General features: G+C 30.5%; 1 protein-coding gene across 1 annotated transcript in view; it reads right to left on the bottom strand.

The window, feature by feature from the left end:
* LOC116778607 (major facilitator superfamily domain-containing protein 12-like) overlaps nucleotides 1-17819 on the bottom strand; it is a 30341-nt gene extending 12522 nt beyond the window's left edge. The window contains exons 1-2 of the mRNA XM_061529929.1: nucleotides 17524-17819; nucleotides 17403-17454 (exon numbers count right to left, since the gene is read on the bottom strand). Of these exons, the coding sequence (XP_061385913.1) occupies nucleotides 17403-17434 (32 nt within the window). The 5' untranslated portion in view covers nucleotides 17435-17454; nucleotides 17524-17819. The remainder of the gene's footprint in view (nucleotides 1-17402; nucleotides 17455-17523) is intronic.
* Nucleotides 17820-26025: the final 8206 nt, after the last annotated feature.

Here is a 26025-nt window from a genome sequence, read left to right as displayed (position 1 = left end):
AAACTGGATTCAAAGCTCGCTCCTGCCTAGTCGCCAAGTGTCGAGATTAGATTTATATAGGGAGTTTATTTTACATCAACAACACCGAACTACACTGAGGATCCACGACCCGAGTTACGTGGCTATGCAGATCTATATTATTTATGGCCGCTACAAGAGCATAAACTTAGAATTATTCTAAGCTGCAGCTTACTGTTCTGGTAAGCTGTATAAAACGTGTACGGTATGGATAAACATCGAATTTCATATCTATATAAGATGAAGACAGAAGCGTGACAATAGAGACACTTCTATATGATCTTAATATTATGTTTCAAAGGATTCAAATTTTATGTAAGCAACACTGACATCATTCACATTAATCGGAATTGATTCTGACTAATAATTATAGTAATAATAAAATGTACTACATTCGAAAGTCGCCAAAAAAATTTCTTATACCAACATTAAATAAACAGATATATTCTTTATACAATATTTATAATATGATATTGTCATAAAAACATAGTAAACGTGAGTTCAAAGTGTCATTGCTACTGGTTGTGACTTGTGAGGTAATGCGATTTAGCGTGTTATTAGCCAAATTATACAGATACCTGGTACGCCGGTCCACTGGTCTTCTATATTAGTAACAAGAAACATAAAATAAAGTTTAATGGGTGTAATTCCTAAAACGACCACTCTTTATTTTTACCGGTGCCAAAATAAAAAAAGCATGCTCAAGTTAATATTTAATACTTAGACATCAGCCATTTCGAGTTACGTAGTTCTTTTTGTGTGTGTTTTTTTTTAAGATAAAAGCATCGTATTTTCATGATAATATTTAAAAATGTTTAAATGAAACTACGTTTTTTGGATTTATTATATTATTTTAAATTTCATCCAACGTTTCGTTCAGTTTGCAGCAACCGTCATCAAAGGCAGACGAGATAAAAGAAAATCTCATATATTATTATGTTTAAACTATTTCTTGCTAGTAATAGCAATTAAATGGGATCTAAAATTTATTCTGTAATACTGAACGTTATACGTGTGTAAGAAATAATAAAGCATCTTTCACCCTCATTCTTTCTCAGTACAAAGGAATAAAAACATAACTTGACCAAAATATTTTCGCAGTCATATCACGACCGCAGCATTAATTTTCTCGACGCGACGTTTTTAACGAATTCACAGTCGACATTAAAATTGTTTAATATAAGACCATATCGTCCGAATTTCGAGTGTAAAGCACTTCATTTGTTTAATAATTAAATGATGAACAAAATGGCAACAGAGACAGCCATAGAGTTATATAAATCAGATCTGACCATCACATTTTCATTAACGGTATTATTTGCTAATTTGTGACAAACAACCGCATACTTAAGGGTGACTGGGGACCAAATTACAGCATTACACCGGTACGTGATAATTAACAAGGCCTGTTACCCTTCTACATAAATTAGAAGCTCTGGTTATACAGAGAGTGTTGTTGTTGTTGTTTTCTGCCTCAGGTCAAATAACAGTTGAAATTGATACAGTAGTTATAAATTCCATCATAATTTCTAAAAGGGAGTACTGGTGTTTTAAAAGATCAACAATAAAGACGTTTTGAACATAAACCAACCAAAGAAAAAACATAAACCAAGAAAAAACTATTACATCAATATGTGCTGGTATTTGAAATTATTTATAATATCTTTTTTCGCGTACAAAAAAAAAATATATTAGGATTTTATGATTGTAATATTATTATAAATCCCAATCCTTAGCCGGAAGATAACTTATTTCGAATGCAATCAATAAAAATGACATGAGTAATAAATTTAATAATTATTTTCATGAGGAAATGAGAATGAAGGTACGAATATAAAATTTCAGTTCTGTAAAACTTGCATATTTGTGTAAGTATCTGTTCCTAATTATACCATTCCCGGTACAAGTAAAATTTATTAAACGAAATTCAAAAGTTTAATAATTAAATTGTGTAGTATAACGTTATATAATAACAGTTCTTATGATATTCTTATTTACATTTAATCAAGAACGAGTAGTTGAAAAAAAAAAGAAAAATCTCACAAAGAACTAACTCAAAGATATTATATACCAAACCACTTTATATTCTCTGGAATTAAGGGTACATTTTTAGGATTGAAGTCGTATATTTTCTCTAATCTCACTTGTTTTTCTATCAAGGCTCAAAATCTTTTCCAAGCGTCCAAGCTTCCAGGGAAATAGACATTTTAAATAGTGATCTTTGTTACGGTGTATTAGTATATGTGATTGTTATAGGCATGATAATCATCCGCCTCGTTAAGAGGACGGCGTTTCACATCGAAATAGTAAGTGAAAAACAAATAAGTCTCCTAGCTTGACAAATTCTTAAAACACGGCCACAGCTATGTGAATGTTTTGGAGTCAAACGAATAGCTTATTTTGATTTGAAAAATTGTTTGAACTCATATCGAACACATACTAAAATCTGTAACATAACAATCCAGTTGTTTAATATAAAATATTTTTTTTGCAAATATTTTTTAATATATGTACCTTCAATAAGTGTGATTTTTATTGGCTTTACGAGTTGCAATAAATAACAAATATATTCGTCGCTATAAAATATGGGAAGAGCATTAAATTACTTAACTTTTATTGAGCCTCATATCCCAACCCCGTTCAAGTAAACGCGTTAAAATGTTAACGAGCGCGTTTTTGACGGGTACAATATTTTTTATGACGTTCAAGTTTGAGATGTCGGCTCTATTTCTTTCTTTATAACTACACTGACAGCTTTCCAATTTATTCCATATTTATTTTAGACTTTTCTAATGTTATGCTTTGTTGTTGGTAAAATTTATTTTGTTATATTAAAGCGAAACATTGATTACATCTTACTAGCCTAGTAGTTATCTTTATCACATGAAATACATCGCCTATAATTGAAAAGTATTTAGTTAGCAATGTTAATTTCTAAACCGACAACTTTCACAGTTTATTCAATACAACGAAAGTAACACAAACAATCTTCTTGATAAAACAAACTTCTATAATGGGTATTTACCGTAAAATGTCGCTATTATTGTCTTAAACTTGTACATCCAAAACGCTATAAATGCTAATTCGAGCAATCAATTCATTCTGTGGTTACAATTAACACAGAAACCTCGTAACGATTATTTATCTATCTCTTTATTTCTCGTTTTTGTAATGAGAAATAAATAAATGCTATCCGAATTTAGCTTGAATTGTATCGTAAAACATAAACAAATGAATATATACGGTATAAAATCTACGGATTAAATTATCTTCATTGAATCGTGCGGTCGCAGTTGCATCTACGTTTCGAGTTCTTTGTACATAAAGTATTAGTAGAAGATACTTATTTTAATGTATGTATTTAATCAATAGTTTACATTGTTTTCCTCATTTCAACATATAATATACAATAAGTATTAAGTATTACTTGGAGAAATTATATTGTAATGTGATAGTAGACACCATATTATTAGTTACAAAGTTAACGGATACACTTTAATATCCCTTGCCAATAGAAAGTTTAATTGATAAGTTGCGGTAAAAGGCGGACATGAGCTGTTACAACACTTGTAACATAGTTATTATTTTTCTATTCATTCTTGATTATAATTACATTAAGGTACTCACATTTTTATGGTTTTTAATCGGTAACATATTCAAATAAATATGTATATTATAAAAGAAACATTTTCTAATCTTTATTCAATTTTACATACAGTCTAAAAAAAAGTCTAGTCTTCAGACGTATGCAAGATAACATTGATTAATTTCTTTCCAAGGTTTTACTCACAATAAGTCTCCGAGTCAACGACTCACAAAACAAAGTAAGATAGATATGATATTATAAAAGATTTAAACTCAAAGGCAAACCGGATAAATACCCCTACAATCTACATAAGTAATACACATAAGCCGTATTAGCAAAGCATTCGCTTAAACTAGCGCTTAAGGCTATTAAAACTATCATGCCCCATTATCCTCCCCAGCCCCAAGTTGACTCGCATCCCTCACAACGTGACTTTACTCATTTCACTCAACTTAGCAAAGTTAAAACAGAATCAGTAATTAATCAGCGTCACATTCAATATAACTGTTATTAATAACTTTTGATTCATACATCGTTATCAAATTATGTAAATCTCATTAATTTTGTAATTACTTTATATTCACGTAATTTATTATCAGATACTTGACTTATTAAACTTTGTGTATGTGTGTGTGTTATATAAGTTTCTTCCTAAAGAATTCTGAACAGGATTCAAGATAACTAATATTATTCATTGCCATCGTTCCATATTTTAACGAGAAATAGTTTATATAATAATATATGGTCATCCAAAAGTAATGAATGATTACATGAAATCCAATTGATGTTCCCTTAATGTAATAAATAGTTCAATCGTATCATTTTACAAATTATAATGACATTTTAATAACTCAATATACGAAATATCAGAAACAAGAGATGGCAAAAAATTTTACAGACAAAATTCAGAACAAACGTTTCGAAAGATAAACATGAAGTTATTTTAATAATGAACTAATAAGCCGTGCCACACGTACAGGTTAATAGTAGAAAATAATCCCTTACAAGCGTCTATCTTGACTAGAGGGATTTGATCATGCTATTATTATATGAACATCCAATATCTGAGTTATGGGGCATGCGTGGATCACGTACATGTGGTAGGGTCAAAGGAATGACGTCATCTTAGGCGAGGGGACTTCTCAGTTTATTTCATAATTAAATGCTAGTGTTGGGATCAGAGACATCGTAGTGTTGCTTTGTCAATTTGGAGTAAGGGATATATACATAATAAATAAAACGTTATTACTAAGTAAACGAACTACTATATGTCTAACAAGGAAACCAAATAAACAAGAAAATATAGAAATTTGTACAGCATAAAACAACTTAAAAGTTAAGCTTTAACTCAAGGCAAATACAACATTCTGGAATAATACAACGTTCTACTGAAGTGTAGTGAGTAATTCTACTGGAGAGCGTTGTACGCAACCAAAACAAACAAATGAAAATTTTGTATAGAATAAAGGGAGCTATACTTTAGGTACATACGCAATAGAGCGAAGCGCTATTCGTATCCGTTGCATGAGTTACATCGACATAAATTACGAGTGAACTGACGCTAACAGAGCGGATGTCAAGGGATGAAAAATATCGCGATAGTGATGTAGTGTCGCGGCAACGAAGCGGTGTCGGAGCGTTGTCGACGCAGCCTGGGAGCGCAGCCCGGAGTGCAGTCCTCGCGGCTCGCACCACATCGGCGCCGCGCACGGCTGCTGTGTCAATGCGACTGATTGCGAGATGCACCACAAATCGATACTTTCATCTGTATGCGATGTAAACGTTCTTGTCATATTTTTATTGAATAAATTATGCAGATCCTGATAATAACTCCCTTTTACTAGAAATATATATATCAATTCAGTTTCGTTTATTTGAAGCACTTATATTATTTGTTTACATGATATAATCTATACAAAAAGCGATTAAGAAAACATTCCACTTATTTCAAACGTCTAAAGTTTAAACAGTACTTAAATTTAAAGAAATTCTAAGTTACTCGGTTTTTTGTTAATACCTAATCCGTCACTTTTATGTGCAAAAGAATGTCAATGGTACAATTAAGGAACGCAATGTGACCAAAACGTTGCATTGAGTGTGAATGTGCAAATCCGCTTTCAATCTGTTTATTTCCATTGAGTGCATCTGTAATCACGTGTAGCAGCGGCAGGCGCACAAATGATCACTCGCCTGGCGTCGGTTGCGGGTAATGAATTACAGAGGTATTGCTGGCTTGCAAAATCTAGTCGGAGCCTCGATCCCGCAAGTAACGAGTCTAGCTCTCTTGAGCCGGTTCATGTCGTGACTTACAGTCCCATAGGGAGCGCTTGTTGGCGAACTGTTTTATAAAATTTATGATCTACAATAGTATTTATACCGTTATATATCAAATTATATTTACAATTGAGTTTGATTTTTATACCTAAAAATATTTCCATCACTTTGTTATTGAACAAAAAGATTACCATTTTTATCAGAAACTATATGACTATGACAGCAAATCCAAAAGGAACTCGTAAAGTAGGTCGTTCAAATGTCGACGTAAGAGCAGTTTTATAGAGTATTTTATGGTTCCATCGGCACAATTCGCACTATAAACGTCGAATTAGATGAAGCGAAAACCGCGGGAGGCAGTGCAAAAATAAATGTTTACATACCACATCAAGAGTTACCAAATGTTGGATTTAAACATAGATGTTAATATTTGAATAAATAAAATAGACGAGTGTACTATGAGCTTTTAGATGTGGCGGTAAATAATTCAATCCACCTTAACGTCGGGAACACAGATCGAGTCGTTAGTGAAAAAGAAATCACAGCGCTTTGACCATTGCCATAAAGTGCTAGCTTTCTGCCGCAGACTCCCCGGCATCGAGAGTTATTCCCTAATACATGTGCTAGAGTCGAGGATCGCACTGAATTACCTTCGGCTATCTGATAGCCTGCCACACATACAATTATATAGGTTACTTGAAAATATATTGCAAATGTAGATTTGTGTAAGATCTATACCTGATATGACATTTAATTTATATTAACACTCTTTGGATCTTAATACCGAGCTTTATTCACACACACACACACACACAGTTATATCCAGTAAATCGAATAACTTAATGAGATTTCAAACAAAAGATTTATTAAAAGAACTTGTTAGTCTCTCTCGGTTTATTACATTTCTTATTACCATTGAAGTGAAATAATTATTAGATTGATATTAATAAATGTATTAAATAAGAAGCATGTGTATGTGCAAGTAATTATGTTCGTAATAAAAATATACAAAATAATTACAATTATATCAATGTAGTTAGTAACTACTTAGTCGAGACAGTATAATACAAATTACTCGTAAGTAAGATTGGTTTAACTTTTTCAAATTGATATATGTGACGAGAATTTGATTTGTTTGATCAATAGCCATATTTTTAAGTTTTGTTAGTGTATATAATTGTATTATAGATATGTATATTTTTGTTTCTGTTGTTATGATTCGTATTAAAGAGAACAATCGTGACAACTATGAAGGTTAATTGCATGGCAGGACTTTTTATTTTTGAAAGTCTAAAATAGGTTGATTTAATTATTATTTGCTCTAGCCAACTTGAAGTAGGATAGACTCGGTGTCAAATAAATTTTACGATAAAAGAACTCGCCAATTCTTGCTGGTCTTGAAAAAAAAAATGTGTATTCGATTGTCGCATGACGAAAGAATGTCTCTTGAAAGTAGTAATTGTATCCACATAAGAGTAAACGATGACCTTCAAATCGTGTCCAGTTCTTGTTAGTAATAGTTATATTAGACAATTATGTTATACAGTTGGAGATTTATTTACCAATGACGAAGTTGTGGGGTGAGAAGGCATTTATCTGGTGTTGAACGGATTAAAAAACAACGTTACTTGATAGTGAGAAAATTGCTTATACATGTTCGGATATAATAAACAGGTATTGTGTTTGTATTTTTTATAGTAGAAAAGACTTCTTTATCGGAAGTTAGGCCGCTATATATTTACATATCTAGATGATTTATTAGAATAAATATCACAAGGTATGTTTTTGGTTATGGAGTCTATAAGTAAAATTTCTTTTCAAAAAACCCAAGATAGTACCAATGTTACGTCAAAGTTAATAACTAAATTACGTGTAGAAGCAAACTTTACGTGACTAGACTCATAATGACACCTGTTGTCAACTCCGGCCTATTATTTATGCAATTTTCTCATACAGCCAGGATTGCGACACAGTTGACGAAGTCTTTTGTCTGATAGATTTAAAATTCAAACTCTAATTAAGCTTTATGACTTCTTAGCGGACGAATAATTGAATACCATTGCTTATTAGGTACAGAAAAGAAACCTCTGTTTCCTGCTGAAATATAGATTGCTTCATAGGATATAATTAATTTTTTCATCACTTCTTTTGTCGTAAATATATATTTATATTAAAATTAATAATATAAAATTCAATAACTATTATTTAGATTTTTCAGTTATGTAAAGACATCCGAAAGTATATTCTCCTTAATTGAATAGCAATGTGGCTTTATTATGTACAAATAAGTACAAACTAGATGTTGAAGTATATTTGATTTTGTGAATAGTTAGCAGATCATAAGGGCCAGAGATACTTGTAGATATATCGCCAGAAATAAATGAGAATTCCATAGAAACGTACCTTAAAATTATAAAGATTTATCACTATGTCGCAATAAAGTAATTTTTATGGTGAATATTCTAGTAAAAAGGTATTAGTGTGTTTGATAAATGATTTCAATTACGCTTTATAACTTACAGATAAGTTTCAAATGGATTTCCATCCTTAACGTGGCATAACTAATATACATTGGATTCAGATATGCGTTTTGAGATTAAAAAAAAAATATTTAATCTTATACATATCATAGTGTTGTGAATTTTATTTATGTGTCCGCAATGAAATTGTGAATTCTATGTCGGTATTATAGTTTCAAAACATGATCTCTTTGGCTTTTAATGTAATTCAGTTTCTGCGGTTCAATATAGAACATTAGTAACATAGGACAAATATTTCTTTTATAGAATTTATTTATAAATAAAGTGCCCCTTCATAGGATGAATGGATAGTGATTTTGGGGTCGCTGTTTTTAAATGTAAATCAAGAACTTTTCTTGTATAAACTATTCAAATGACTTTCATTACGTCACGCAATAATTTACAATGTCGGCACAGAAAGCGCAAATCGGATTCTTTAACTCTAAAAAGGAAACTAACATAAGCGAACAATCTACTCAATTGCAAAATGTATCTTACGGTGGGTGGACAAATTGAAGCTGACTCAGGAACACGGTCCGCGAACGGCTCGACCATTTCTACATTATATTCCTGTTTAAGCCTGCAATCAAGAACATTAATCTAATATATTTGTATGAACCAATTAAAGAGCTATGTTATAATGAGAATATTGTAAGATTCAGGATATTAAACCCATTGAACACCTGTCCAAATGAATTCAGATTTAAAGAATGTTAGCAGTTCTCAGTCTTCATTGGAATGATCTCCTTAACATAGTAGAGCCACGATTATAAATCAGTGGGACCAAAGACATCCGCACACTTCTCGGCGGTCCTTTTGAAATTCTAATCGTTTTCCAGCTAAGAAGTCTTACGGCTAGTAGTCAGAGCCTTTAAAAAAGAGTTGTTTATATAACAGAAATAGATTAATTTTCTCTGAATTTATATATTTAAACGAAACACATACTAATTTGATTTTTTTTAATGATAAATTTGATATAAATATACCATGTTTAGAAATTATTTCATAATATACATATTTTAAATGAAAATCACTATTGAAAAATCATTGCAATAAATATTTGTTGATGATTTGATGAAGTTTCGGGTTACCATACTCATGGTAAATAGCCGTATTATAAATTGTTATATTTAAACTATAGTTAATTTCGTTAATAGTATTAATAATATAGAAGGTAATAAAGTAACACCTATGAACGATGTTATTTGTCTTTTGGTATAGAAAACTAAACTAGCTGTCTTACAAATGTACATTCCTGATGATCCTAGCTGGTTTGTATTTGTTAGAATTCGATATGTCCGGCTAAGATTAATATTAGGTATTTAAGAAGCAGAAAATTTCTTTAAAATCCCTGTCAGTACATCAAACGCTTTTACACCTCTTGTTCTTGGTCTTGGTGGGTGAGTAAATTTCATAAGTTCATCGCAAATCCCTGGTTTATTACTGTTGTACTGAGAAAATTCAACCTTTAGAAAAAGGAAAAAACTTTTTATATTACCAACATAAAATTCAGTATTTAAAAGTTTAATGGTCCTGCTATGAACTTAATATCAAACTAATATTTAATTCTCTGATCTAAATTAAGTTTTTATGCATCTAATATTTAACACAAATTAAAAAACACTTATGTGATTAAATGTAAATTAATTAAAACGTGACATGTATAAAAAATGAATTCTAAATTGTCATTATTAGACCATCACAAACAATAGCCTCGACGTCACGTCCTCTAAACAGATGTGCGGCTCAGATATCGGATAACTCGCGAAGTTTTCACATTTCGTACATCGCGACAATCTGGCTCCCGTCGCCCGTCGTGAATTAGATATGGCCTTAACAGGAATAAAGATGCATCCGTTACTAAAAATAAACACATATTTTGCTACACGAACATCTACTTTATAGTTATTCCTATGTTTTTTTCAGCGTCATTTAAATCAGCTTTAATTACAAACTCTGTTCTAAATTCTCTGTTTCCATTTCATTCATAAAATCAGTTATTGTTGTAGACATTATTCACAATGACAATTACTGACGCTATTATTTACGTCCGCTATTCATTTTGAATAATGATCTTGGAATAAATGCAATGATTGCAGGCTGTAGGGTTCACTGCACGATGTCAATTTAAGGTTGTGAAAATAAATACGGACGTAATTTGTAAATTTTGCATCCATGCCATAAGTAAAATAACGAACGCGACAATAATAGAGAAGATTATATTTTTTATTTACATACATATATACAACAACAACTTAAACAATTCTATCTTTAATTATAATAGAAGTCTGTATTGCTTCTCATTATACTATTCTTGCTTTGGCAAAGACGTTAATTGTCAACCAAAAAAACCATAAAGAAAGTAGTATCCTGTGGTAACCAGTATACATTTAAAAGAGTTTAAATGCAAAACATTTGCAAGCGAGCAGTTAGTAGGGGTCATGGATCTGAACGCAGTGCGGCGGCGGCGTCGCGGTCTGTTGACTCTGAATTACCGAACTTGGCCGAAGTGCATTGTCTGCGTAGGCGACTGGTCACCCCAACCCCATTTTATTTCGTATATTTCGCCTATCCTGGTAATTATTTGTGTAATCATACTTATTGCTGAGGTTTTTAACCGCTTCAAAGTTAAGTACTATGTTATGTGAAGTTAATTTTAGAATTTGGGATTAACTTACTAACTGACGACGTCCCAACTCTATTCCGCTTCATATATCTCGTTAGTTCTTGAACATATTTATAGGAATTGAATATAATACTGTGCTTTTTATTAAGTATAAATCTCTCTATGCGATTAGTATGAATATTTTTGTAGAATATAAGTATGTCCGACCTACTATTTTGTTACATTAAGTCAGTTACTTAGTTTACTCTATATCATTACAGATTTAATGGCATGGATTTTACGATATGCCTTCGTTTGAGAGATAGGTTCAAAAATGGCGGCGGAAGGGACCGATAGCTGCTGGCAATCGCAACTTTCTCTGATCGTTACAGTCGTTTGTGGGGTAAAAGCCGCAATCTTACTCAAACCGGAACCGACTCTCATTGACTTGCCCGAAGTGCACATCAATGATAGCATATACTTTACTATATAAAAACCTGAAATTATATTTTTTACCTAGAAAATATGTTATAAGATTTGAAATTAATCGGAATTAAGGTAATGTAATTTCAGGCTGGTACTCGATAAACCAATATCTAAATTACTTAGTTTATTACATTGCATGAGTTGTCAGTTAGCTGACCTCTTTGACCGTTTCAATCAAGTCACCATACGTACTTAAAAGAACGACTTCGAGTTATGGCTATGCAATAATAATTTACACATTCAAAAGCCGAATAAATTATATCAATGTATAACGATACATAAAATTATAGTTACGTATATATTTATGCAAATTTATTACTGCATAAATTGTAATTTTTTATTTATTAAATTACGAAGGGCGTGTTGAAAGAAAGATCCATGATACTTTTTAAATATCTAAACTTTAATTAAACACCTCTAAATATCCAAAGAAACAATGAAACATTTTAAATGAAAGTAATATTTTTCGAATATACTACGCGTGCTTTATTTTTTTTCGTTAAAACTACGAGATGTCTCGTCTGTCCGTGATCACGGTTGCTGAAAAGTAACCGAAACGTCGGGAGTATGAAATATATTAGTTTCATTTAAATGAATAAAACTCGCGAAAGTCTTAGATCACATTATAACAATGAAATCTGTATCAAATGTTAGTATTATATCCTGTTATAATTTTATCATTATCACACACTTATAATTTGTATGCCAGCTTTACGCTTCGGGAACGAGGGTAGAGAAATATTTAGTTACAGCTAAGTCGGCCGGGTAAAGTAAATCGTTTGATCATCTGGCAAAGTCAGTGAACATTTCTCGGAATGTTTTATATAAAATGGAATAGATACATATGACAGTATAACATGAGTTTAGTTATCGACGAATTAAGGTGTTTCTTGTATAAATACGACGCCGTATACATTATATTTGATTGCACAAGAAATGTTACTATTGTTTAAGTAATCATTGAGGACGTGTTTATCAAAATAATAATCGACTGTTTCAATTTATGAATCGGTTTTTGCATAATTATAATAAGGGGATTATTTTAACAAACCTGCTGTTTAGTTTTATTAAGATATTTTAAATTAATCTCAACAATTATTTTTTTTCATGCATTTTTTTTTCGTAACTAACAATAAATTAAAATTTTTGCTCTTCTATAGCAACGTTACGGAATTTTTATTATTTGTGAATTTTATTTATTCGTACTATAAAAATATTTTTTTTTTATTTACAACTAAGATACGATTCGGTTCCTTGATATAATGGCTAAAATAGTTTTTATCAATATTTTAGATAAGCCAAACAGAAGAATAATGTTTTAACATACAAATGTATTTATGTATGTAGGTACGTTAGTATACACATAGTTATACATATATGTTTGTGTATATACTCGTATATGCATAAAAGAACGTCAAACGTGCAAACGAGGAAATCGATTTGCAAATCGTTAGATTTATTTGTTTTGTGCATATAACAAAATATATGAATTTATATTTTTTCTATACAAATCTATCAAAAGGGGGCTTAGGATAAATAATAGAATTAAATTAATAATTAAAATGTATAACTTAATGTATGAATTGTTAAAACTGTGTTCGGTATTTCTATTAATTAATAAGCAATAGATTGAGGAAATTTTTCACTTGTTATCTTTAAGTAATTCGCGTAATAAGCATGTTTATGGTAAACTTTTTATTAATTTTGATTATAAAATATTCTGAAATTGTATGAATAAAATCTTTTTTATATAATAAAACAAGATTAAAAGATTATATCACGATTAACATACTCTTCTGTATCTTTCAAACTTGAGTCAAAACATCTGTGGAAAGTGACCGCCTTTTATGGTGATATGAAATAAAAAAAAAATACAAAATTTTAGTTCAAAAAAGTGGATGAAAATAGGAGTATTATTATAAAAAAACGTCTTATTGTTCCTTTGTAATCTCAATGCGGCTTTTTCAACTATCATTGTACTGGAACTGGGGAAATGAAGCCATTTTCATGCTTTTGCATATTATGTAATACTTGACAAAAAGCGGCTTAATACCCATAGTTAAAATTTTGCTTCGTTACAAAATAATAAAAAGGGACTTGAGCTGAGTTTTTTCTTTATGTTTTGACATTTCAATTTTAGTATATATTTTATAAACATATTAAGAAAATATTATATCCAAACATATTTAAATTGATTAGAAAATTAATTAATCGTAATATACACATATATATTTGTTATAAACAAATAATATGGGTGAGAAATTTGAATTTAAATCAAATTATTACAAAACATATCGAAATGAGCACGCATGCAGCCGATGGATTTGGAAGGGCTGAGGTGATATAATCAGAGCAATAGAGAAAATACCTTAACATTTCCAGCCATTAAAATAATGAGTACATATAAAAGGTCCAATAGATTGTTTGTTAATATATTTATCATTGATATTTTCTTATAACGCGAACTCAGATATTACTTAGAAGTTAGAAGGTTGAGTATTTGCTTTAAGTTCCTCGGTTCAGACAAAGCATTCCTGTCCCCGAAGACAAAAATCTTTTAACAACAGTTAAAATCAAAGCACGCGCCAAATCCGAAGACAACTTAAATCTAACTTTCCTCTAACTCTTATCTTTAGGAGGCCGTATTCAAATTCTTTCAGATTGACGTAATAACTTTATATATTACTTTAAAACCTAAGCATACATTTTACGGAATACTTCTTTAGCGTAAGCGAACTGAAAAAATAAATATTTTATTTTTGTATTAGGGTATTTGAGCACAAATGCTAGCTATAAAAATAAAAGGTGAATTACTTAAATATTTACACCGACGGCGCCTGTTTAAATTGCCTGCGCATATAAAATACTGGCTCGCTTTATTTTATTTTTTTGTAAACGGAATTCATATAAATATTTGAGCTCAGGAAGTGGCTGCCAAGCATGTATAAGGTTTCGATGGACTCAAAACAAAAGGTGTCGGACACAGATTTGGAATGTGCGATGCGAGCCTACCCATAATATGACTAATTATTATTCATAGACCTAACGCGAACAATTTGTATTTGTTGAATTGCATATGAATTCTCTATGGATTTGAGGTAGCTCATGCATTTTATAATAGATGGCAATGTAGCGAGCAAAACTCATTGTTAAACTTCGCCGTCCTCCATACTTAATACTTACGGTTGTAATGAGGAACTCCTTTCTTAGACGAACACTTCCAAGGAGGCAATGAAATAAAAATAAAATTTTAAGATCGGTGCTCCGAGTAACGACAGCGCTCGAAGCTCACTTATAAAACTAAGAGCTTTAAATTTTTTTTTTTAATATACATGCATATAAAGTGAAAATACTTATAAATAACTAATTGATACTAATCATATGATATTAATATACGTTAATCTGGGTGGTAATTTGGATAATTTAATTACGTATCACATGCTGTATGTCTGACATAACTGTAATGATGTCATTTATCTAACGGTGCATTAATCTATAATGTGGAGTGTAGGTAATCGAGCATCTGACACGGTTATCATGTTATATGACCTAGTTGTGATGATTTGCTCAAATTGAGCGCACTTAAGATCATTTGTGTAACCTAGTAATATTAACTTCGGTATTGTCGCGGCTTGTTTTCTAGGTGTGGAATGTGATAACAGATACTATATTAGAGTAGTATTATTAAAACAGAATTTTGGTATTATCGTCTCAGGATCAATTTGACAATCCATTAATATCAAAGCCTAGAAAAAGATTTAATATCTATGAAATAAATAAACATACTATAGTTACGAGTATATTTATACACTTGGCTTTATTAAAACTATTCTTTTATATCTGTAATATTATCATTTAAAAACAAATGGTATGAAATAATTAGAAAGGTCTCTTAAATTAACCTGAAATAATATTATATTAATAGTTTTAAATATTATATCTAATATATTATATTGCTTCTCTGTAACGAGGTAAACATATATATATTTTTTATTTATTTTATACCTTAAGGTTTTATTAGTTTTTAATATCTCCTCATTTTAAAGTCCTTAGATTATAACGAGGTTGTCAGTTTACAACTTTCATAATTATGCAATTAACCGGTACCTAAAGTTGCTGCTCTTTCCTGTTAATGAACTTACTTCAACCTGCTGAGATAAGCCTCTCTATACCGTCTTTTTGTGTTAAAGCTAAAGCAGGGAGCGTCATCTGATTGCACGATCAAGTAATGACACTATTCGCTACTACTTAGATTTCAAACTTGACTCTCAATATTGTGAATGTTCTCATTCTTCCTAAAATATCTTTTAGTCTTAATACTCTTAAACAATGTGGCATGAATAAAAAATATACATACGGTATGGAAAAAACAATTTTATGTCAAAGAGTAGGTAATTAAAAATTCAGCGTGGAAGTGAAATACAGACGTGTAATAACAAACAAGTTACGCGAGTTTACCCATTGTTAAATATTAGGCGTTTATAAATAAATGATAAAGTCAATACTCTATCTCCATAAATCCATAAAAGATATGAACATTGTTTTCAAAAATATCAACTATTTAAAATAGGCGACAAAAAATAAATAAATCAATACAGAACGAACGGTCCGTTAACAGCGCATTGTGTTTTTTTTTTATAAAGAAATTAGCCAAACAGCATCATGAATACTTTGGACAGAAATAGCGGACAATAAAGGTTAAATGTAATCTGATCACGGACTTTAACAATGCACACGGGACCAACAACGGGGGCAGCGTTACATTTTTTATCCTAGCATACATAAATTTAACAGGACCTTAAATTAGCTGGAGTTGTATAAGTCGTTTATTTTTATTGTAAAATTTTACAGTAATTAAATGACTGTATGTAAAATCCGTATATAGACTGAAATAGAGCATCCGTTTATAAAACGTTAATACAAACTCAATACTGTCAACTCTCGGGTCAGTAATTAGTAGCCGCCATCTCGTGCAGCCGGCGAGGGCATGCGTGCTAAAGCTGACTGTACAATGAAAATTGAACATAATTTTCGACGACGTTTAAAAACGAAATCCTGTTCCACTTAGATTTCATTTTTTTCCACAATATCAGAAATTAAAGGTTCCTGTGTTTTTTGCATACAAAGATCGAACATTCTAAAATATATGTGATTTAGATTAAAAACATAATAAAAACGGTTTTATAAATTGAAATCTATACAATGTGACAAAAATATAGTTTTAGTTGTTGTATTCATAACAATTTATCAAATAATTACGGAAATATAAAAGCCAGGGTTACATTCAACGCATTGTTCAGGCGACTATTGGCGTTGTAAATGAGCAATTAAATCGGCAAACGAAATGATATTTACGTTAATGGACTGTACGCACACAATCTGAAATAACCATAAAATATGTGAGGTTATTAAACCGATTATAATTTATGATATTGGTTACATCAAGAACTATGCGATAATTATTTTCTATTTATAATATATCAGTATCTAATGTGTAGGCAACAGAATTAGTTTCTAATATTTGAGAGTGATTATTGAAGTCATTTATTAATTATGTTAAACCTTTTTTTAGTACATTTATGTTTATTTTTCGATACGTGTTAATGGTTTTCATGTTTACAACTTTGGGATATGTAAAAATATTTTTATACTAACAAAATATAATTGTCAGCTAAACGTAGGTACTTATTTTAACTTGAAGCCTCACGTTATTTCGCCCACAATTCGTGCTGTATAATGAAATAATCGTATTCATAAATTATAATATGTAAGTGATTTTTATGCATTTAGATAAAAATCCCATCAATAGTTTTGTTTATAAGAGAATCTAAATTCTTAATTATTGTATAACCAGAAGGAGTTAAACAAAAAAGAAAACGACGGAGAGACCACTATAAAAACGTCAAATACTCACTATCTCCAAAAAAGTCTTAGCAGTCGCAACATGGCTTCAACTAAACAAATATCTGTAATAAAAATTTACTAATGAAATGGATTTACGGTTAAAAGCATTCAAATTAATAAATCGTACTTACTACTGCGAGAAATTACTCATGTCTGTGAGTCATGGCTGTGATATATTAATGGCAGTTCTTTGAATAGGAAAAAATATAGGTTTTAGGATACAAAACGCGGCGACCGACGAGCGCCACGCCACTGACTCAGTGTCTTTTGCGGAATATCATTACTGTTATAACTTTCACAATAGCGCCGTTTTAAATATACGAATTGCCTTATATTCGTGAGACATCAAGTTTAGGGACTTGAAGTATTATAAATTTTGCATTTTTATATCCTTTCGTATGTATATTATTGTGATTAACAACTCTGTACTTTAGAAATAATTTATATAATAAATGTACAGTTACGTTTATGTAATCAGAAAGTACGCTTTATACTAGATTGGTCGTGGTTTTGCAACGCTGTTGTCATAAGGTATTTACAACGGATACGGCTTTTAAACATATTGTTATTTCTTTGAATCATATTTGATGTATTAATTGAAATAAATGCAACAGATAGTCTAGGAAGTTATTGCAATTTTTATTTTAATATGTACTTTATATCAAGTTCCATATATATTAATAAAGCGAACAATAACAGTATCACAATAAATATCAGTTAAGATGTAATGTGATAAATGATTTTAATGTTGAGGTGAATTACTTAGTTGCCGTTGGGTAGTATGAAACTCAACCCCTTCCCTCGCCGCAGCCCGACCGCCGGACCACAGGCCTGGCTTGTTTTTGCACCGGTATCTCGTCCGCCTTCCGTAATATTGCTCTCGTTATGATTCTGATCTGCTCTTCAAAAACTAATTGAATATAACAAGCTTGTTTTTTCACCTTTCCTTTTTATTTGAATCGCAACCAATGAAGTGAAAAATATTGTCTGTTAAGGTTTTTTGGTTTACTGAAGCGTTAGTTACGGACTGCCCTGTCCTTGAAGAAATACATATTTTTTTGTTTCTTACTACTTTTTATATTATCTTATTAAAATCTAGATATTTTGCATTTCTTTTTAACATGTGTTTGAATAATGATCAAAATATCCGTATATGAAAAATACTATGAAATTTTATATCGTTGATAGGAGAAGTTCGTGCGTAGCAATATAATTGTAAAACAGTGTATTAAAACTATGAAAAAACATTATGTTCATATTCATCACTTTAAAAATTCTTTTGTAACTTTTTATCAAATAAATAAATCCTATTACACTCACTATAGGTACTTATATTACTAGGGCATAATGTTGATAGGACGTCCACCTATAATTATTATAAGTCACTAAACTATCTATTATCATGGCCAAGTTCTTCATATATAGATACAATAAAATAGATATAATGATGGAGGCGAAAGCTTCTTCCGGTCGTTAGCCCTAATTTCGCGTGCTTTATTGTCACGAAGGCGTGTTGGTTTCTAATTCGTAAACACTAAATTTTCGTTTGTACTCGAAACAGGTCAATTACCGACGGTGTTAGGTGGAAATTATTAACTACGAATTATAATTTTTACCACTATATTTTTATAAAGAAATAAAAATATGAATTCCAATCCATAGAAGTTTCTACGCTTTGGCTTAAAAATACTAAACTGATGTTTATCACGTTGTTAGATATGTACAGGTGAAATAAATCGTGTTTTGTTTTACATATGAGTACATTCAGTATAAAGATTTAAAAATCCACAAGTAAAAAATTGTCTTTTACCAAAAACACATCATCGATATCGGACGTGAACAAAATAAGTAACAATAAAATTTAAAAGTAAAATAAAAATACCTAACCCATTTAATTTAATTCGCAGAAGAAGTGTTTTATTTCAATAAATTTACTTTATTTTGTCTTGAATTATAAGCTTAAAAGTCATTTGATCCAGTCGTGTTTACTTTCCTATCGTCTTTGATCTTTAATATTTAACCAAGTCAAAGGTAAATTTCAGCGACTGTTTAATGTTTATCAATTTACTTTTACTGAGGCTTGTTTTATTTAAGCTGTAAATTTGTTCTGTTAGCTCAATATATTAATTTATCGCCGATTCGAATAGCTTCACTGGTATAGAATCGATTTTGAAACATTGGCTGTAAGGAAATATAAACCATGCTATACACTGCATTAAAAATAATATATGTTTTTTGTTAGCTATAATTGATAGTTATATAATATTTATTTAGTGCAACCTTCTTTCAAAAAAAAAAACTATTTTTGGGAACTATAAAACAACACACGATAAACTACTTTCTTAATTTATTTATAAAGTCGTCAACTATTGTGTAAAACCAAATTAGGTAATTAAAACGAACGATGATTACAATGTCAATGAAATACGTATTAAAACAACCTTCCTCGATTACCATTATTAAACTCTACTAAAACTCAGAACAATAAGTTAAGTATAAACTTAAATTTAACATTAATTAAAGCGAGAAAATATTAAAAAATTTAAAAACTCTACTTACATTCATAATTTTTCTATGAATATTTTCCGTTTAGTATTTTAGTATCATCAAAGTAGTTCAAAGAAACTTTCAGTTTCAAAATAAAAGCAAATTAACAAATTCAGAGCAAACATTTTTTTTACAGAATGCTTTTGATGAATAGAAGACCAAAATTTACCTCAATCAGACTGAACTGGCTCCGAGTCAGGAGGTATTAAATATAATTAAATGTTAATTTATGTAATTCCTATTTATATTAACTTCAAGCATCATATTTTGAATAAATTTTATCTTTGAACCTCATTTGCTGGTCCAAGTTTCGATGTATTAAATTATTTTGACAATTATTGTATAATATGTTATATACAACATAGGTTGCTGAGCCTTCTAAGATATGAAAACCACCATACAAGTTTCCCATTTTTATAGCTACGTGAAGGGTCTACTGAAATTCACTATTAAAATTTTTGGTCTAAGGCCTTTGTTGCTTAAGAAAAAACAGTGTGAATTTTTTTTGTTATAGATAGAATTATCCCTAATTTTGGTTTAATATAGGGAAAATGAAATATTAAATATTTATGATTCTCTCACCTGATACAAGTTGATATTATAATAAAAATATAGTTTTGGGACAACAAAGTATAAATTATGAGTACATTTATTTATATTTTTATAAAAAAATAACAGTTAATTATGACTTTCTAACAAGTACTGTACGACCCATTAAGGTTTTTTTTTTCAGAAAAGCCTTATTGTTATAATGGTTTGGCGAACGAATTATTCATATATTTTTTTAATGAAGCCGCTAAATATACGTCGATAATAATAGTACTTTATTAAAATAAAAAGAATAAGATAGATTTAATTTTAAAGCACGTTACTTTTAAAGGTTAAAATATAATGATCGCATGTGTATTGAACGTTGTTGGCTTGTTGGCTTGAATATGAATATATGCCTGCCTTAGGCATCTATTTAAAAATATACTTGCATTTTCGTGTACATTTCAAAGTAGGTTAAAATTTACATAAATTTCAAGTATAAATTACCATATGTTCACTGAGATGTCTTCATCCTTTTAGTTTAAGCTTTTGAGCAAGCATAGCTTTTATTTCACATAGGTTCTACATTTAATTTAAGAAAACATTACAATGCCTACCACTCAGGCTACATTTTCATAACTTTACGTTATATCAATGAAATACCTTCGTATATATAATAGAAATTGTTAATTTGTATTATGCAAGATACATTTTAGAGTATGATTTGATCTTATACTCGTAAATGCGTGTTATTACACAACAGTGAAAGGAGGTAGGTAGTTAGCTCAAATCCTATATATTTGATTTAATATTTAATCAGCTGTTTTCAATACCAGTAGGTTTTTGTATCTACAATCGTGATAAGATTGAACGGTACAACATATAAGCGACAGCGGGCCACAATAGCTGTCTGTAGAACACAAAGCCTCCAATCGCCTCTCTTCTAATTTATGTTATTGGAAAACCGCATACACGTTCGCTTTAATACCAGGCATTGTGTTCACAAATTTCACAAAACACATATAGATACTTCTATCCCACTTTATGAACCGAAAATTTTATGCAAAAATAAATACATACAAAAATTATAATCTATGTTATAAATGATTACACTCAAAAACTAGCATTTCAATCGAACGTTCTATTACGAAATACTATTTCGCCAACATCTACACTAGTCATGACATATCGTAATAGATGTTGTAAGAGCACTGCTATTTCTTTTCGAAGTAATTAATTTTATTACCCAAATGACCCGCTTCAAAGAGCTGTAATGCTCAATCATGTTTAATGTTAATATTTGTATGTAGATCAGTACCTTCAATATATCCTTTAATATCTATAAGTTTATAAAATAATTTAAATTTAACATTTAATGTTATTGCGAAAAAATTTCGGGGATCGTTATGTATAGTAATTTTTAAATCCATGTCATGCTTTTAAGTCATTAAATATGACATTTAGAATGCAGTAATGGGAGGCTTATGCAAATTATGCGAAAGTTATGAATGAACGTTCCAGATTTAGTTTAATAACGCCGTGCACAGGGAGGGCGGGTTTCCTCGACCCCTGTAGAACACGGAAGCATCTAACTGCCACCGTCGAGGAATCCTCCATTCCTATGTAAATCCCATTGGCGCATCCGTCCTCAGATAATAGTGATAATTTGCATGTCTCTTTGCTCTTTACGGGTATTACACCTGAGTGTCAACGGTCTGTAAACTACGGAACACTTATTATATCCTGATCTCCTATGAATAACAAACAGATACTAATACAAAATAGTTATTGAACATGGCGGAGTGATTACGCATACATTGGAGCTTTAGGGACGACCTGTAAGGTGTTTATTGGTTTCACAAATCTTGTGTTAACCGAATAATGGATTTTATAACCTAATGTACATCTCAAGTGGTGTTTTAAAATTTTTTAGAGAATAAATCCCGTACAGGGAAAGGAAGTAGATATTTTAATACAATGTTTTGTCACGAAAGCCGGACGGAATAAAATCACTTACTCGAATGTCACGATCATGACTGCTGGTAGGCTTTTTTCCGGATACCCCATTAGAAGCTAATTACCCACTATCTCCTGTAATGGCTATGGCCACATAAACCAGCTATCGTAAAGACCTCTTAGCGGCTACATAGAAACTATTATGAGTTTTTCTCTCTGATACACCAGAATCCGGTCCTCTTTCTGTTCAACAACTGGTTTATAACTAGACGGCTGTATTATTAGAGTCCAGATGCTTTGTTTATAATATCGGGAGTAGATGAATGGTGATATTATTTAATGAATATTGTTAAACACTTATTTTACAAATAAAATGATTACAATGCACTTTTTAAACACTCTTAAAGTAACATGATTTCAGATAGAAAGTTAAAGGCTGTCAACCACGCCATACAATGACAAGTCTTGATATTTTCAGTTTTTTTTTTGTTATCATAGTCCTGATCATTTTAATTTTTAACTGTATTAAAGGTTAATTCGGTTGAACCCGCAGGGTGGCGATCTAGAATTAAGCCGCCGTGAAAATGATTCATTAGTCGCATGCGGGCCTGGATTACACCATTTGCCATTAAGATAGCTATCAATTAATTTCTAATAGTTAGACCAGAATTTTTCTAAAACAAATTTTCATAAACTAGTTAATTAGTGAATTTACTAAATGGGTTATTTAAAAAAAACTATTGCAATTGATAATGTTAGAGCATTACAGTTACATCTCAAGTAATTTTAATACTAATACAATGAATTCTGACACTGAATCAAGAATACCACAATGTGTTTAAGGTGACGTAAATAAATCAATATTTCTCGCATTTTAATTTCCTTACATACCTTAGTTTTCTGTATCTTCAAAAAATCTAAATACGACCGTAATGAGTGTCCTTATTAACAAAAGAAATTTAAATCTTATATAATTTTTGTAACAAAACAGAAAGAATGTATATTAAATTTTTGCGAACTGATCACCACTACTAGTTACATTTTAGAATTCCAACAAAACAACTTTCTTCATAAAAGAATTTTCTGGTAAAGAACTGAAATTTTTAATTGTAGACGAATTTGTATTATAGTCAATGGTAAGATAAATGTTGGCTGAATATATTAAAATAGTTGAAACAACGTTAGGTTCATACAGAATGATACAGGTCCATGAAATTTTATTGGCATTCAAAACGATTTATTTACATGAACCGAGATAGATTTGACGTCAATCGCTGCTACCCACAACTCAGTTTAGCGCTCGTATAATAAAAAGTAAATTTTCTCATGTCTTATAAGATTTAATTCAAAGTTGTAATAACAGTTTCGCTAATGGATATAAGGCATAATATTTTCTTTATAAAGTATAAAACTGTAGATATAAGGGCAATCGCTCACCGAATAATATGAGATTATTTTGTCCGTTGATAGATTGTATCAGGTATCGGTTTTCGATACATCATAGCTCCCACACTATTTCTTATAACCTAAAATATTCTTTTAGGTGAGATTTCAAATATATTTAGTAGAAAAAGTGAGAAAATATACGGCGTAAAAAAACTAGACACTTTCTGTATGGTTATGAACAGACTTCATAGTTTCGGTTTGAGTGAACATTTTAACGAGTTTGTTTTTTGTGAAGTCTTAAGTAATGAAATGATAACAGAGACATTTCGTATGCCATTTTCAGACAATTTCAGCATGCTCGCTGTCCTCAAACACTTGTAAAGCAACGAAACAGAATTCCAATGGCCGATGTCGATTGTCAGATAGCTTAAATATCTCCGACCACTGCCCTGAATAATATCGGCCTTGTTTACATTATCCGGACCGAACTATCGCTAACAATGTAACTACTTACGTGATGAGATTTATAACGAGCCCTTAGATAGCCCTTGTTTACGTCTCGGATTTTAACCTCTCTAAGTATAAATAAGAGTTTTAAGTTCCATATAAGTCTGTCGGATGTTATTATAAGTTCTCATATTACCTATTAAGTTAAATAACTTTTATTTATACTTACATACTCACGGTTACGAAATGAAAAATGACACTAAATATTGATATTACAAGCAGAAATACGGGATTTAATAAATTTCAAAGGCAATTTTGTTCTCAGAATGATATGTCGCTAGTTGGATATACCTACACTGTTATCACGGCGCATTTCAATAAAATCGTGATTGAATAACAACAAGGACATCACAAACAAATTTCAGGAATTATGGTTTTTTTTCATGTATTACTCAAAAGACTCAGATGCTTGGAAATAGTTCAGACTTTAGCAAGTAAACATTATAATAAACTTATTATATCTCCCAAAATGACACTAATTGTCTTAGTGGAATATATATTTAAAAGTGGTAAAATATGAGACCACATATCCTATCTCCTGTTTTGACATTTTATAATTCACGTGAAAACTTGTTCAACTTCGATAAATATTGTACACTACTAATTCCTGTAAAAAATATTCTAACTTTTAAAAGGTATATTATAATATTTTTAATATTCAACATATAGCTTTTGTATAAAAAAATATATACTATAAGAATATTATATAGAAACCTAGAAAGTCACAATTTATTAAGTAATTCAAATATAATGACACAGTACCCACAGCGAAACATTATTATATTAATTCGATGAAAATGACTTAGTCGAGTTAAAAGTGTCGCCATGAACTTGGGCAGGAGTGCCGCCCGCCCAGTGCCCAACAAGCCGCCCCACGCGACGAACGTGTGCACGACTTACCAACCACGTGTATGTCGAATGTGAAATAAGTTTAGTGTAAAAAGTTTCAATAGACCCACTTGATGTATTAACTGATTGTAGATAAAAAAAGTTGTTGTGAACTAAGGTTAATAAAAGTTTATATATATAATGAGTCTCGAAGTACTTTTTTGACTTTGAGGTTGTTGAGCAGATTGACTCATTAATTGCTGTTTATGAAATAAAACATTTTGAAAGGCATCTTATTCTAATCAAGATTTTTTTTTCTGTCTTGGTAAGTTTTTCATTGCATTTTTTTATTTGTTTCTTAGTTTTGCGAACATGTTCTGTTATGTATTTTCTATTTGCCATAATTTATACTAAATATAATGTAAACGAGATGCAAAATACATACATATGACGACAAATAGTATATAGATACTAAAAATCTTAACAAAGGGACGATTCATCGAAATTCAATTATTCACACACGATACAAAGAAACTCATTCATTTTTGTCATTGTATTGAACTTACGAAGAATTTGTTATTTATTTTTACCTTTTTTAAAAATCCTGTAATAAAGCTTTTTAGACATCCATAAACGCTGTGTGTTAATTTGTATGGCTTTTTTTATTTCCCCGTTTATATAAATAATAGAAACTGAATTGGGACTACAAATACACGCTGTCTAAATTTAGAATTATTTTATGGAAAACAATTCACTTAAAAAAAAATAGTAACAAACTAATATGATTATAAATTTTCTGAATATATTATTAAAACAACCGAGGTAAAATTGATTAATGTGAGGTTTAACACCTATTCGGCTCGCGGTGCACCGAAAAT

The sequence above is a fragment of the Danaus plexippus genome, chromosome 6, assembly GCF_018135715.1.
Source record: "Danaus plexippus chromosome 6, MEX_DaPlex, whole genome shotgun sequence".
Classification (NCBI taxonomy): Eukaryota; Metazoa; Arthropoda; class Insecta; order Lepidoptera; family Nymphalidae; genus Danaus; species Danaus plexippus.
The sequence above is the reverse complement of the archived record's forward strand: the minus strand, read 5'-3'. Positions and strand labels throughout refer to the sequence as shown.